At 48.1% G+C, this 14,556-nt stretch overlaps 1 protein-coding gene across 3 annotated transcripts; it reads left to right on the forward strand.

Annotated features, from left to right (window-relative positions):
• Positions 1 to 10,243: 10,243 nt before the first annotated feature.
• Positions 10,244 to 14,071, forward strand: LOC121590079 (sodium-independent sulfate anion transporter-like). 3 transcript variants are annotated; one of them, XM_041909459.1, is made up of 5 exons: positions 10,244 to 10,986; positions 11,070 to 12,156; positions 12,235 to 12,966; positions 13,052 to 13,850; positions 13,937 to 14,071. In XM_041909459.1, exons 2-4 carry the CDS (start codon positions 11,844 to 11,846, stop codon positions 13,828 to 13,830), a joined length of 1,824 nt encoding a protein of 607 aa, XP_041765393.1. In that variant the 5' UTR covers positions 10,244 to 10,986; positions 11,070 to 11,843; the 3' UTR covers positions 13,831 to 13,850; positions 13,937 to 14,071. The 3 variants fall into 3 exon arrangements, with proteins under 3 accessions (XP_041765393.1, XP_041765394.1, XP_041765392.1); XM_041909460.1 differs by having other exon boundaries at positions 13,940 to 14,071; XM_041909458.1 differs by having other exon boundaries at positions 13,052 to 14,071.
• Positions 14,072 to 14,556: the final 485 nt, after the last annotated feature.

Below are 14,556 nucleotides of genomic sequence, written 5' to 3' on the forward strand. Positions count from 1 at the left end.
CCATAATTAAGGTTGACAGTGTGGAAAGTGGAAAAGATCATCTGCCGACGATCATGCGCGCGCGTGTGTGTGTCGGTGATGGTGATGGGAGCGAAATGGGAAAGATAATAGCAAACCGCCAAGGTCAGACAGGGAAAAGATGACGGTAACGGTGGGAGAGTAGGCGAAAAAGAAACAGACAATCACAACACACCGACGTCCTTTCCGGTGGACGGGGCGGCGGTGGACAGAGTGTTGATGCGTGTGTTTGCGTAGGAGTTTAGTGCGTAGACGAGCGAGGGCGAACTTTTATCAAAGGCCTCTGATTGATCGAACAGGGTGTAGAATGGGAGCCATCCAATTCTTCCAATGCCTGGGGTAGGGTAATGGTTTGTTTTGTTTACCTTTTGCCTTTTGCCACCCGAAATGTGGTTCGCTCGGGGGAAGATGGACGGGGAGTGTTAAAAAGGTTCGGTTGTTCGGTGGAAAAACGCTTCCACCTTTGGTTTGGGAATGTTGAATGTTTCACTATTTTGTTGATGTTTGGTACGATTATGAGACGCTTAGAGAATGCATGCAGGCATGCGGGACAGACGGGAAGGACCGTTGCGCCTCATCAGACACAGAACCGGTACTGGCTGCACACTGGGAGACATCGCCAGGCTGTGGCCGTACTGTATGAGCATAGAAATGGTTGTGAAGTTTCATCACGAACGAATGCTATTTAATTACGCAATGGTGGAGAGATGCTTTGCCACTTTTCATTCCAGCTGAATGCATACACATTCAATTGCTTGGAAGGAAGTGAATGCGTCGCTAAAAGAACAATCCAAGAGTATAAGTCTTAGTTGAGCGACGTCTCCTGCAATGCGTGAAACAAGATCTCTTCCTGCCTTTTGTCTGCTTCGTTAAATGTACACGTGAACGGATTAAAAGTTTTCACCACTCCTCTTAGTTCGCCAAAGAGGATGCTCGTGCAGTTGTATCCAGCACAATGCGGCAAGGGGACGTTTGAAGCATTTTTCGGATCGTATTTTTCATGTTCGGCTTTCGGCATCATGTTCGACAAAACAATCGACAAGGTATTTGGCCAAGCATTTCGTAGGTACAATTTCATAGCAACAAACAGGCGAATCTACCAGAGACACTACTAGACGCAACACGACAGACGCAATTTAAGTTCATTTGTGTGGCAGCACCGAAGCACCGAATAATAAATTCCCATTGTGCATTGGGTACTCATTTGGAGTGCTTTTGTTGCTCAAACGTTGCTTGAATCTTGGATGTTAATCTGTATGCAAATGTCACCCGTGATGGGAAGCGCTGTTGTGATAATGTTCTTTTTAAGGTGCGGAAATTGCTCCGCACTCTATGGCAGATTAATTTTGTGCTGGAAATTCAACTTGCTTCGATCGTGCTGCGTTCGAATCGAAGCAAGCGCCTAAAGTTATGCAATATTTGTTAACCAAAACATCGTGTATGAGAGCGCCCGAAAGTTATGCAATGCAGTGCGAAACTTATCTCGAGTGAACATTCTCGTAAGCTTTTTGCACATTTCTTTTACCTTTCCAACTCGTGTTTCAAATGTTGACCCACATAACGAGAATGGAAATTGAATATCTTGAAGCGTACAGGGAGTTCTTTCTCGGAAATCATTCGTATGGCGTCGGCGACAGCTCGATACGATTTCGACGGCTTCATCAGAGCGCGTACAATCAGGCTTTCTGCCGTTTGATTCGATTTGTGTTCGTGTTGGGTACAGAAGTGGCCCGGTTTAAAGAAGAAAGAACAAAAAACCGAAAGCAGATAGAGCAGTAGGAGCATTTTTTGGTTTTATGCGCGTGATGAATTGTGCTTTATGGAATTGAAAAAGAGCGAATCGAACCGAAATGGTCATAGAATGGTGTGCCGAGTCTGCAGTGCGTGTGGCGCATAAGATTTATGTCACTATTGGCGGTGGTGTTTGCGGTTTTTGTGGAATGTCATAAAAACAGATGAGCCAGATGAGGTTTTGGCTTCACTGTTTTGTTTTTACTGTTGCACCAACATAGGCTAAAATGTTGCGGTTTTCAAAAAAGCGCAAGACATACAATTCATGCTCAATCGGTAGCGGCAGGCAGCATCGCAGCGGATCGTACCGTACCGTATGGCACACATACCGGCTGCATGATGTTCATCGTGGGAGCAATATTGTAGGAAATAAAACGCACACAAATACGTGTGTCTGCCGTGTGTGCTTGTATAATCAGCACAAACTCATGATTCAGCATTCAACGGTTTCTGCGAGAGGGAAAAAGACTCATTTTGGAAAAAAGACGATTTGTTTCAATAACGGCGTTCCATCTGATACGATTGATACAAGCTGCTAACTGTCAAAATGGGTAGAAGTTCAACTTGTTGATTGGGTTTTATCACATTTTTGTCCCCGTTTCGATCAAAAGCCAGTATGTAAATGTGTGCAAAAGGATGAAGGCCGTGAGTGTACTGAATTTATATCTTCCCCCGATCGTTTCATTGATCCCTGAGAGCTACCAGTGTCTGGCTGTGTAGGTAGAAGCGATGAATTAAATGTATGGTCCACCACGGTCTACTGGTGGAGATGAGAATCCGTAAATAATAAAAAAAACCTTCAAAAATGTTTGTGTCAGCCAATGAAAAAGTTATTCCTTTAAAAAAAATAATCGATCAAAATGTTAAGCAGTTAAACGGTAAAAACAGAACTTTGGCCTTTGCCTGCGCTAGACACTGAAGCACACTTAACGAGCTTTCGTCTGCGTTATCCTTACGCTCTAAGCCCAGATCCCTTGCCAGCCATGATTCAACATGTATGAATTTCGGTCGATTGGGCTTGTCTGACGAGGGGGGCAAAAAGAGCGTTGTACAGTACACCGGTATTTACGTTGTATCGACGGCGTGTTTTCCGTTTTCATTCGCCGCTTTCTGTTCTGCTTTTATTTGCCTTTCCAGCGCTGCCCGATGTACGTACTTCGCTCGTTATTATACCGGCCGACAAATACGACGAGTCGAGTGCGATTTCCCAACTGCGTGCATGGTGAAATATTCAAATTTATGCTACAATGCGCCGATCGGTGCCGTGGCGTCGTATTCACCGGGGAAGGGAAAGAATGAAAATTATACATTGCCAGTACATTGGAAGTACAATCGAAAATTTACATTACAGGTACGGAGGGGAGAGGGCGTAGCGTTGTTCGAAGTTGTTGAATGCACGACACAGCTGCTTGAGTCTTTGATAGGATTTTTAAACATCGGAATACTGAAAAGCTTTCCAAAAAAAAAAAAAGGAAGTCCTGGACACACTTTAAATTGGAATTACGTTGAGCGTGTGCAAAAGCGTACAGAGCGTGTGGGTTCGCTTCATTTCGGGGCGGCAACGCGAGTACGCGTTTTCCTTTCATCACAATGAGGTTGGATTTGGGTTTTGATAGACAAACAGCGAAAAGAGCTAGGGAAAATCGCGTGCTAAACACTCGACGCCGCGTCGTGTTATATTGTGATAGAACGAAAACAACGAATAAACGATGCAACACAAACACTCGATGGAGGGCTGTGGCCACATTTTCGATTAGGTTTGGCACACCAAACGCCGTGAGAGGGCACACACACACACACACACGCCAAATAAAAGCATGCAGGCCCTCCCAAGCCGCTGTGAAAACAAACGTGCTCTCTGTTCGATGTCGTGATACTGCTGCTGCTGCTGCTGCTGCTGCAAGGGCTAAATATTTAATAAAATACAAGAGATTTACTTTACGGTACTGCTCTACCCTCTACACTGCTGTACACCCTCTTTGTACAGGAATGATCATCATGCAGTGTGCGGTGCGCCAGAGTGAGAGAAACAATTTCTGCTCCTTTTCTAGCATCCGAAAATCGTCTATTTCGCTTACATTCGACCGGTTCGCAATAAAAACTGATATCACATTCCGATCGCTTGTTCTTGCTTGGTTTTTGGCGTCCTGGTACATGATTGCCGTTTAAAGCAGGCAGACCGACAGACAAGATGGTTGTCCCTGCTTGGGGGTCCCATTTTATGGCCACACGTTCCAACGATCGCAAACACGATACTTTACAGTGCTGGATGCTACGACTGACCGGATCCGGAGGGTGGTGTGCAAGTAGAGTGCCAGGATCGAGGGAATCAAGTGGTGGACCGATTGGAGCCGTGTTTCCGAATGAAAGAAATAAATTGTAATCCAACACCAACCAGCAGGAATGACAATCGAATCGTGTGTGTGTGACAGTTGTTTCTTCGAACGACCCAGCAATATTTGGCACCACTTTCCCAACCGCCCATGGAATGGTCAGTACCCGGGTGGATGGTGGCGTTGGTGGGATTCGATTTCATTTTCAATTTTTGACAACGGGTCAACTTCCGGGCAACGTGTGCTGGCAGAGGTGCTTTATAGCATACCGGTTATGTGTTATCTTATCATGTCTGTGTGTGTGGGTGTCTATCTCTCTCTCTCTCTCTCTCTCTCTCTCTCTCTCTCGTCCATCGTCCACTTTCAATCCTTTTGGGGGAATGTACTTATAACGCTTGATCATGAATCATTGCGTAGGTCACAATGCGTAGGGAGGCCTTGAAGCAGGCAAAACACGTGCCGCCAGTTGGCACGTGCAATGTGTTGTTTCGAGACTAAGAATTTGAAGAACGAACAAGCTTGCTTTTGGGTACTTAAGCTTTTTTTGTGCTTTTCTAGCTGTGTTCTGGTAGTTGCGGCTTTTACACTGGAACGACATGGGATCGAATCTCTCGGGGGAAAAAGCGAAACAAGTCAAGCGAATTGTTATGTTGTGTTGTGCAAATTTGATCCCAAAATTGAGTGTAACACAACTGCATCCAGCCCTTTTCTTAAACAATTTCACGCTGCCTTCGCCTTCATTGTGGTGCATTAATTACCGATTCCTATTCTAATGATGCTCCAAGGATGCGACCCGTGCTAGGAACCGGCCGATGCGAGCTGATGTTCCAGCTGGTAAGTTTAAAATTCCACGCAAACATTGCATCAGCAGTGGCTTCTTCTTCTCCCTCGGGAACTCGCTCTCACCAGCGGGATATGTAAACTAGCTGTAACGTCGAACAAGCAGCAGCTGCAAATACGCATATCGACTTTCCCTTTACTGTCCTTACCGTGTTAAACAGAAAATATTAAGATGCGTTGCGCCGTTCCTACTACCCACGCAGTTGCCCGCACAGATAAAGGTGCGTCGAGCTTGTCAGTCATTTTTCCCGTCGCTAAGGAGCTGTAAGGACACACAGACTCCGGACCCTGGGCGCTGACGCTTCCGAGACTAATTAATTTATACCAATGGTCTGTCACGTTTGAGCATTACAGCGTAATTATGGTTAAGTTTCACCGAAAAACCCAACCCAATGGTTAGGTTTTTTTTTTGCGGATGGGTTATTCATGAGCTCCCGTTCGTTTGGCAGCTCCCGGAACACTTTGCCAGTGGCCTGGCACACTTCGACAGAAATGCTCCAATAGTGGGAATAGAGCAGATGAGATGACTGCTCTCAACCCGTCCGTGACGCATCCGGCCCGGATTCGGAGACGCTTCCCGGGCAGCCAGCCGCACCAGCCAAGGAGTTTGGCCCGCGTTACAACGGATGTTTAGCGTGAAAGTTGATTAACTGCTTCGTTTTTCGTGGAAGCGAAACGAACTAAACGATGCGTCAGAGCTATCGAAAAGTGGGGAAAGGGATATAGTTTCCGGTTTTTCTAGCGAAACAAGTTTTGAAGACTAAATGCTGCTCGATATTACGCGGAACTGTTGACGGTCGGAACGGAGAAATTCAATATCCTTTCGACCAGGGACGTGCGCCGGCCGATACACCGTTTTGTTACTTTTCCTTCGTGCTACAAACGCTTCGCTTCACAGTATTAAGAAATCAATCGCTTCTTTTCCCTCCCTGATATGAATAATAACTAAACCAGTGTCCGTAAGTACACGGTTGAAAGGAAAGTTTTTAGCACTTAGCAGTTGGGATTGCTTTTTTGCTGTTGGTATGCTGTGTATTTTACTACCAACGGGACCGGACGCAAGCAGAATGTAATGGAAAGGATCGACAGATTTGCAGCGAGCAAAGTCACCCCTCGACTTTGAAATCTGATACAAAAATCGACGGCATGGCGGCTGTGTAGCGAATCCGAAACAGACCCCTTGGGATTGGGAAATTAATTTCCCGTAAAGTGGACGGGGATGTTGTTTTTTTTTCTTTCGTCACCGTCACATAGGTATGTTGGTAAAAAAAGCCCTTGGGTTTCAATCTATGTAAATTACCAAATCCCACTGGCGAACGCTGGCACAGGTCGGGTCCGAATTTACTGTCCGTCGCACGGGCAAGCAGCTGCAAGTGTCATGTAGAACGGACAGATCGTAATTAAATCTGGCCTGTATTTCTTGTCCAGTAGCAAAAGGGAAAGGTTCTCAATAATTAGTGCTGTTAGCATCCACAGTAAGTAGAGGTGTACATAATTAAAGCTTGCCGTGCTTAGCGCACGCACGCAGACACGCTGATTAATGCAAAAGGATCTCGTTCGGTTCAAAGGCGTTTTTGTACACTTGGCTAAGGTTCAGGAAGCGCTGGAGCGCCTGAAGGTATGTAATATGTTTTTATTTTTGATATAATTAGCTGGCAATTCAGATTCAAGGTGTTGCAAATGTTTGCATTGCTTTAATTACTCTACTGTTGATTGTGCTGTGCAGAAACATAACCAGAAATATCAACATATTGCATACTTGTAGGCGCTAAATAAATAAACCAAAATGCTATACACATTGCATACCCTCAGGGGCAAAGTTCTTGAAATCGTACCTCCATATCCTCAAGGAAATGAGATGGATTTGTTTGCTTTGGGCTTGAAACGAGAATTGCACTTTTGCATATTATGCCATCCCTGTACAAGAGCAACAAGACAACAAGCGGCAAACAGAAAAAGAGAGCTCCAATAATCTCAGCTGCCCGGTGGGGTGCCAAAATGGGGCTGATTTTACAAATTAAATAAGCTAGCTTCATCCAGCCCCACGGAAATATGATATCTTGCTGCGTGCTTGCTCTCAACGCTTGAGCACGCGCATCTTGGCGAAGTCCTTGGCAGCTTGGCATCACAAGCACAAAACAAGCAGGAATGTTTGGCCTTCCAAAGCGTAGCCGGGAAGTCATGGAGTGCTGCGGTTGAAGGTCACGGTACAGCGTTGCGGGCTGTTCGCCTAGTACTCGACACGTTCGTGGTTGAGTTTGTAGGAAAGAAAAACAGCCTCTCTTCTGCAGGACGACAGTGGGACGTAGCTTTTTCACTTGCCTTTCCCTCACCACTCCACCAGCCTGAACGGGGACTGATGCAGGCAGCCGAAAAACGAGATTAATTAGTGGGATAAGGCAGTCAGTCAGTCAGTCGGCGTCCGGTGATACGGTGGTGACGGTGGCAGTACTTGACATGTTGGTACGAATCTTTGCCTCTCGAGTGCAGGACACTTTTTTGGTTCCTTGCTGCTCGGGACGCGTCCAACTTTTAAGCCATTTCATGGCAATGACTGAGAAGAGGCCTTCCTGAAACCGTTCCAATGCGTTGATGCTAGAAACATCGAAAGAAGAACATAATTTCCCATTATCCATTAGTGCCGCACGGTAACCGGTAGCTGCGAGGGTTTAGAGCGCTTTTGCTAATGAAAATGTAGATATGTCCGTGTAGGTGCCGGTATCCTTGAGCAGCAAGATGGGTGAGGGAGGCCAGATGACGTTACCAAAAAGTTGTTCTCCAATGACAAGGGTCTTTACTCAACTTCACGGTGCGAGCCTCGGTGTCCCCGTTGGTGTGGTATGTTTAATCTTTCGAACATTGTGCCTTTCTTTTGCCAGGCGTTCGGGTGCACACGGCAGCACGGTTGGGCTTGGGTTGCTGAGTTGCTGGAAGGATAATATCTGTCCATTGCCGGCTAGGTACAATACTGTTCGATGAGCGTTTTTACACTGGACCAAAGTCACGGGACGGCTTTGCGTCAAGTGACGGGAGCGGGAACGGTACGAGCGTTTGGGCGTCACTTTCAGAAGGTACACCTTTGCCGTGTCGCTGCGTGAGTTGGGGATAGTTGAAATGCTTGTAATGGTAGCACTTTTTAGCCGCACAATGACTGTAATTGCGCTGGAATCTGTATTTATGAACTTTATCGTTCGCAAGATGCTGCAACCTTCTGTTCTGTGGGTGGGCTAAAGCTGAGCAAAAACAGTTGATGTTGGTGTGTGTGTTATCAGCACAAGCATTGTGGTGGTGGAAACGAGTTATGCTTTCTCTCAGCATTGTGTGAAAGCAATTATGGGCGGTGTTTTTGTAATGTTTTTGCCCCATCACCGTCGGCATGAAATTTGAATTGAAAATGTGCACTACGGCATTATGCAAAACACGAGATTAGTTATTCCGTAATTGAGTTTGAAGCGTTTTTCTCAAGAAGCAAGTATCAATATTACCACAAGGTTCTGATTTTATAGCCACGCATTAGTAAGAAATGTGGTGAAATATGCTTCGCTACGCCTAGCGAACAGCTAATAAGCAGTAATCGAATCAAAGTTTGAATGAAACTTTTAATTGCTTTATGCGGAGCAAATTAATTATCGATAGAATTGTTTCACTTTGCACTGTTTGTTCTTCGTCCGTTTTTCCGTTTTAATCGTTTCGCTGCATTTTCCATTCGCAAGCACGGTCGGCCGTTCGGGCTCGTAGAATCTAATTTAAACTCTTTGCTTTGCTGGTGTCCTTTTCGATAGCTTTTCTCATGCTCCAAGCTCTTCCATCGTGCCAGTTTGTAGTGAGCGATCGTTCGTACCTAGCGCAATGCTGCTTAACGTCAGCCACGGGAATAACTTTGCAATACCAATAACATAACAAATTCCAGCACACGTTTGCACTCGTCGATAATGTTCCCACTTCTGCACAAGTCTCATCAATTAGGGCAGCGGAATTTTAAATGCGAACTGAGAGGGAAGATTGGAATTGAAATCTATTATTGATTGCGTGGCGGATTTGCTACAGCGCGATGGCTGTATATGGCTGTAGCCGTGCGGGATGAAAAAAACTACGAGTTGTTTATTGAACCGATCGATTAGGCAAATGTTGGGATGGTGGACGCTATTCTTACGATTAAGTGATTTCAACTACCGACTATTGTGTCTGCCACTTTTCGCCTCGTTAGTAGGTACGTGCGAGGCGCGCTACAGAAGAACACTGATGATGTGTTTTGTCTGGTACGTTCCCACGAGAGCATAGTTATCGGAAGGAATATTATCAAAACGGACAGACAGGTCAACACGGTTTCGGGACTGTAGCGTCAAGGGCAATTTAATGTAATGATGTTTTTGCATTAGAATTTACGAGACAATACAACCATTTGTTCAGTTATGTCTACAGAGCTTCGTATTCGTTGATCGCTGCAGCCCACAACTAATTGCTAATTGTCGGCACTCTGAATTGGGGCAATGATATTTATGACCAAAACCATTGCTTCATTCTATCCCATACAATATGCATCAACCTACAGTCAATATAAATATGCTAATAAGCCGAAAAGGTTAAGGGCGTACACGATACACGACACATTATGGAAATGGTTAGAAGCATCGAACAAACCCCCAAAATCGCTTTTTGGGTGAGGGGACTCGAACTTCGCAAAACCCCATTCCGGCCTGTTGAATTGGAGTTCGATATCGCTGGAATCGTTATTTATTGGACAGCCGGTAGCTTTCGTTGCCGTTGACAGCCGATCGATTTTCGAACGAATCGTACCCTGATTCGTAGCCACCTTCAGCTGCCACTGGAAGCCGTTTATCCTTGTCGGTGGGAATAGCACGGATAAGGAAGAATGAAAAGTGGCGCAATGGCGTTCCATTTCATTTAACATTCAAACGCTGTTGGACAGAACGTGAAGATGAATCGTATTTTTGAATGAAAAACTACGTTTCTGCTGGCAGCATTGTGTGGCAGCTTTAAGGATAATAGGAGTTTAAAAAAACGAAATTGCAAATTGCACAATTCTAATATCTCTCTAATATAACTCTAGCTCACAACAAACTCAAGACAAAACCTCTTATTTGAGTCTTCCACCCCAAGCAACATCTCCCTTGAACGATCCCCTTTTGTAGTAGGCTATGACTACCAAACAGTGGATTTTGACTCAGCAGAATTTCGCTTCCTAACCGTAGTAGCCTATGCCTTCTTTTGTAATAAATCAGTTCATAGTTAACCACCAAACGAGCAAGTTGGCTTTTACTTGCTCTCCGTTTGAACCGTAACACCTATACACCGTAACGGGCATGTCGGTGTAGAGTCGTGCCTTTAACAGCTGTACTACTAAACTGCCAGTTACGGATTGCTGCAACACTCCAGCCAAAATGACGAACAGCGCCATTCTGTTAGATTCATCCCAAACTCATCGCACCCGCAAAGTTAAGGTTAAGCTGTGTAAGAGTTTCATCCCAGCTGATCCTCCATAGTTGCGAAGGAGTTTTGCAAAAGCACTATATTCACAAGCACAGAGTAGACAAGCACGCAATTGCTTCGGTACTGCCTCTCACCGCGTCACCGCGGGCCTCAAGAGGGGATGATGCTTATCTACGAGAGCAGAAGGAAGTCGTAAATTGAGCAGCTCTTTCAACGGTGATATTGGGGACTGCACTGCTCCAACTGGGATGAGTAGGCGAGGAGAAATAGTCGACGCTTGTGGAGGCCTCAACCTGCAGAGAATCGGGGTTCTTTTCTTTAGCACGAGGAATTGGTGCCAACACGGAATTGACTGTTTTTTTTTGGTTGCGTTTATTCACTGAGCACGACTGTCTGTCTTGGTAGTTCCAAACCAGCGGTCGGCAAACTTTTGAGGTAAAGGGCCAACCTTCCTAAATGATCGAGAGCTGCGGGTCAGGAGAATGCAGAGGAACAAACATTAGCAAAATAATTGGTCAATAATGAATATTAAGCATTACAATGCAGTGATATTGTAAGTTTTATGTGAGATTATATCAACCAAGCCAGGATCAAATTCCAATTATTAATTAACTTTTATTGAAATTAATTTTAAAGATTCTTCAGGTAAGCATCGTCAACATGTGCAAATGATCGGCAGGATGCAAAAATTATTGAGGATAGTCTAGTGATGGAATAAAACCGCTGAGATGGGATTGCCGACCGCTGTTCTAAACCAACGACACCTCTCTCCGTTGGCTCGTTCCTCTTTAACCTGTAGCGCATGCGAGGGAGAGGATTGCTAAGAGGGCATCCACACGCTACGGGCTAGCGTACCGTACCGTTCGTATTTGTAAGGAGAGTTTGACAGAGTACGGTACGCTACACGAGTCCGGTACGTGTAGAGGCCCGCTAAGAGTTCAATGTGTGGATGTGAGACAGTTCAGATGAATACCTCCCGAGAGAGAAATGCAGAACATTCCGGAGCCATTGGTTGTAGAACCATTCCTCCATTTCTACCCCGCTGCGTGTCTGAAAAACGCGTTGACACTTCCAGTCACTGCCTGAGCGAATGTTTTTGGCGCAAACAGCTGTTTAACCCTAATTGCAACCGTGTGTGTGCGTGAGTGGAGATATTCACCCCCAAACACGGGGTTGTGTAACTCGGGGCACTACAATCAGCTAATCCCCAGCACTCACCTCTGTATCTAGTGTGCAGCTCGCCACGGGCTGATAACAGGCTGTATCTTTGTTGTGTTTGTTTTGGCTTTGCGAGGTACGATCTTAACGATCTGGGTCGCTGGAACACCACGTGGAAGATGCGCAGATCTGCTGTTCGCTCCCGGGGCTGTGGAGTTGTTGCGTGTCGGTCGCGAGTGTTGCTTCGTGCGTATGGAGGAGGCGGAAGAATTGCGTGCTCTACGGCAGGAGCCGTCGGGCAGAAGGATCACCATTGGCCAGGAAGATCGGAAGGATGACAGTCACACAACGACGAAGAGCACGCGCTGGGGAACGTTGCTGGAGGGCTTGGATCCCAAAAGACGCCTGCCAATCCTGACCTGGATCCGGAAGTATGATGGAGCGGACGCCCTGTCCGATCTGATTGCCGGTGTGACGCTCGGGCTGACGATGATCCCGCAGAGCATTGCGTACGCCACAATCGCCGGTCTGCCGTCCCAGTACGGGCTGTACGCGGCCTTCATGGGTAAGTAGCCACGCCTGTGCACTTGCGCCCTGCGGAGACATTGTCGCCTGAGACACCTTGTCGCCCTCTCCCGGACAGGATCGCTCGTGTACGTGTTCTGCGGCACGGTGCGCGAGGTGTCGATCGGCCCGACCAGCCTGATGTCGCTGCTGACGCTGGAGTATACGGCCGGCCGACCGGTCCAGTACGTGATCGTGCTGGCGTTCGCGGCCGGTCTGGTCGAGCTGGCGATGGGCGCCTTCCGGCTCGGATTTCTCGTCTGCTTCATCTCGGTACCGGTCACGTCCGCGTTCACGTCGGCCACCGCCCTCATCATCATCGGCGCCCAGCTCGGCAATCTGCTGGGGCTGCCCCGGACCGTGGACGGTGGCTTCTTCGCGACCGTCTGGAGTGTGGTGTCCCGGCTGGCGGACAGTGCCGCCGGCGACACGCTGCTCGGGATTGGGTGCATCGTGCTGCTGCTCGCCTTGCAGTATCTGCCCCGTCTGGTGCCGGCCACTCGCAGCAGACCCGTGCACCGCGCCCTCTGGTACGTATCGCTCTCGCGGAATGCGCTGGTCGTGCTGCTGTCGGCGCTACTCGCCCACCATCTTGTTACCAGCAACACGGACGGCGGCAAAGCGACCGCTCCCTTCCGCCTGTCTGGCAGGATAGAGCCTGGCATACCCGCCTTCGAGTGGCCGGTCCGTGACGTCACCGTGAACGGTACGACCGTCACCTTTCCGCAGATGCTGGTCGAGCTCGGCAGTGGACTGGTGCTGGTGCCGCTCGTAGCCGTCCTTGCGAACGTTGCTATCGCGAAAGCATTCGGTAAGACTTGCTCCCCCTCTCACCCAACTCTCTCAATGCTCTCCCTCTCTCTCTTTCTCTCTCTCTAAAACACACACACATACAGCGTCCGATGGAGTGGTCGACGCCACGCAGGAACTGTTCGCTCTCGGGCTGTGCAATGTGATCGGTTCGTGCTTTCGGGCCATGCCGACCACCGGGGCGTTCACCCGGTCCGCCGTCAGCCATGCCAGCGGCGTCCGCACCCCTCTCGCCGGCCTCTACTCCGCCCTGCTCGCCCTGCTCGCGCTCGGCGTGCTGACGCCCTACTTCTACTACATACCGCGGGCCACCCTGGCTGCCGTGCTGATCGCCGCCGTCGCCTCCATGCTCGATCTGGGCATCGTTCGCCGCCTGGCCCGGCCGCCCGCCCTTCGCACCGATTTGCTTGCCTGGACGGTGTGCTTTGTGGTTTGCCTGGTGCAGGGCGTCGAGGTTGGTCTGCTGTGCGGTATGGCGGTCAGTCTGCTCGAACCGCTCCGCCACTGGGTGGGCGGGAGTGTGTCCACCATTGGCATGACCCTGGCCGACAGCGCCGCCGTCCACCGTTGCATCCGGCCCGAGGTTGGGCTGCTTTATACGGGCGTGGATCGGTTGCGCACGGCCGTGCTGGCCGAGGCACGTCGCCAACCGTCGCTACCACTCGTGCTCGACTGCGAGCGGCTGGTGGTGCTCGACTACAGTGCGGCACGTGCGCTGCGTGAGCTGGCGGACGAGGTGGCACGATACGGGGCGGGCCCGCTGGTACTGGTCAACGTACGACCCGGCTGGTGCCGAGCGCTGGAGCTGCATCAAACCGACGAGGGATATGTGTTTAAGCGCCCCGAGCCAGCGTCTAATGGGTGACCAACGTCAACCGCTTGAAGGTATGCAATCCGCATGACGAAACAGCCCTATTAACAACAGAACCGCACTCATTTTCATCGTATTATATGGAGTTTTTGTTCCACAGAAGATCTGAGCTGGAGCTGTTCGCGATGTTCAACTCTGTTTTGTTAAAAATTAAGTTTAAGAGCTTTTATTGCTTTTCGTCTAAACAATCGTGTTGTTTTACAAAGAATAAAATTTGGTATTTTTTCCGCTGTAAATTTCAAACCATAACATGCGTTATTCATTGAGCTATTAGCAGCTTCAACTGCTTATAACTCTATACGGTTTGGCGAACGGCGCTAAAACTCCCAAAGTTATGCAATGTACCTGGCAACCAAATTACCTTCACAACACCTCGTTGACACAATCGGGTGCACACACAGCTTTCGGAAATGTTATTAAATAATCGTTGTAATAACATAGTGTTAACGATCAAAGTTTATCGATTTCTCCCCCTTCGACATAGTTCCGCACGCGCGCGCGTGTTGGCTTCTGGGAAAACCCCGTTGCGTCTGCTGGATCCATGCTGACCTTTACCGCACGTGTTGGGTGTAATTTGTACCGGGATGTACGTTCGGCAGTGTTGTGAGCCGTGCTTCATTATTACGCAAATTGCACCCAACGTAATCACGCCGTCAATCGCCGCGTCGTAATGGAAATGAAAGTTTTCTTTCTCGAGCCAGAAAAAGGTGAGCATCATCA

The sequence above is a fragment of the Anopheles merus genome, chromosome 2R (genome assembly GCF_017562075.2).
Source record: "Anopheles merus strain MAF chromosome 2R, AmerM5.1, whole genome shotgun sequence".
Classification (NCBI taxonomy): domain Eukaryota; kingdom Metazoa; phylum Arthropoda; class Insecta; order Diptera; family Culicidae; genus Anopheles; species Anopheles merus.

What these genes read in the sequence shown, in the direction of transcription:
- LOC121590079 (XM_041909458.1), top strand. Translation starts at nt 11,844, where the DNA reads ATGGAGGAGGCGGAAGAATTGCGTGCTCTACGGCAGGAGCCGTCGGGC. An exon ending in GCTGTACGCGGCCTTCATGG is followed by an intron (nt 12,157 to 12,234) that starts GTAAGTAGCCAC and finishes TCTCCCGGACAG; the next exon opens with GATCGCTCGTGTACGTGTTC. An exon ending in TGCTATCGCGAAAGCATTCG is followed by an intron (nt 12,967 to 13,051) that starts GTAAGACTTGCT and finishes ACACACATACAG; the next exon opens with CGTCCGATGGAGTGGTCGAC.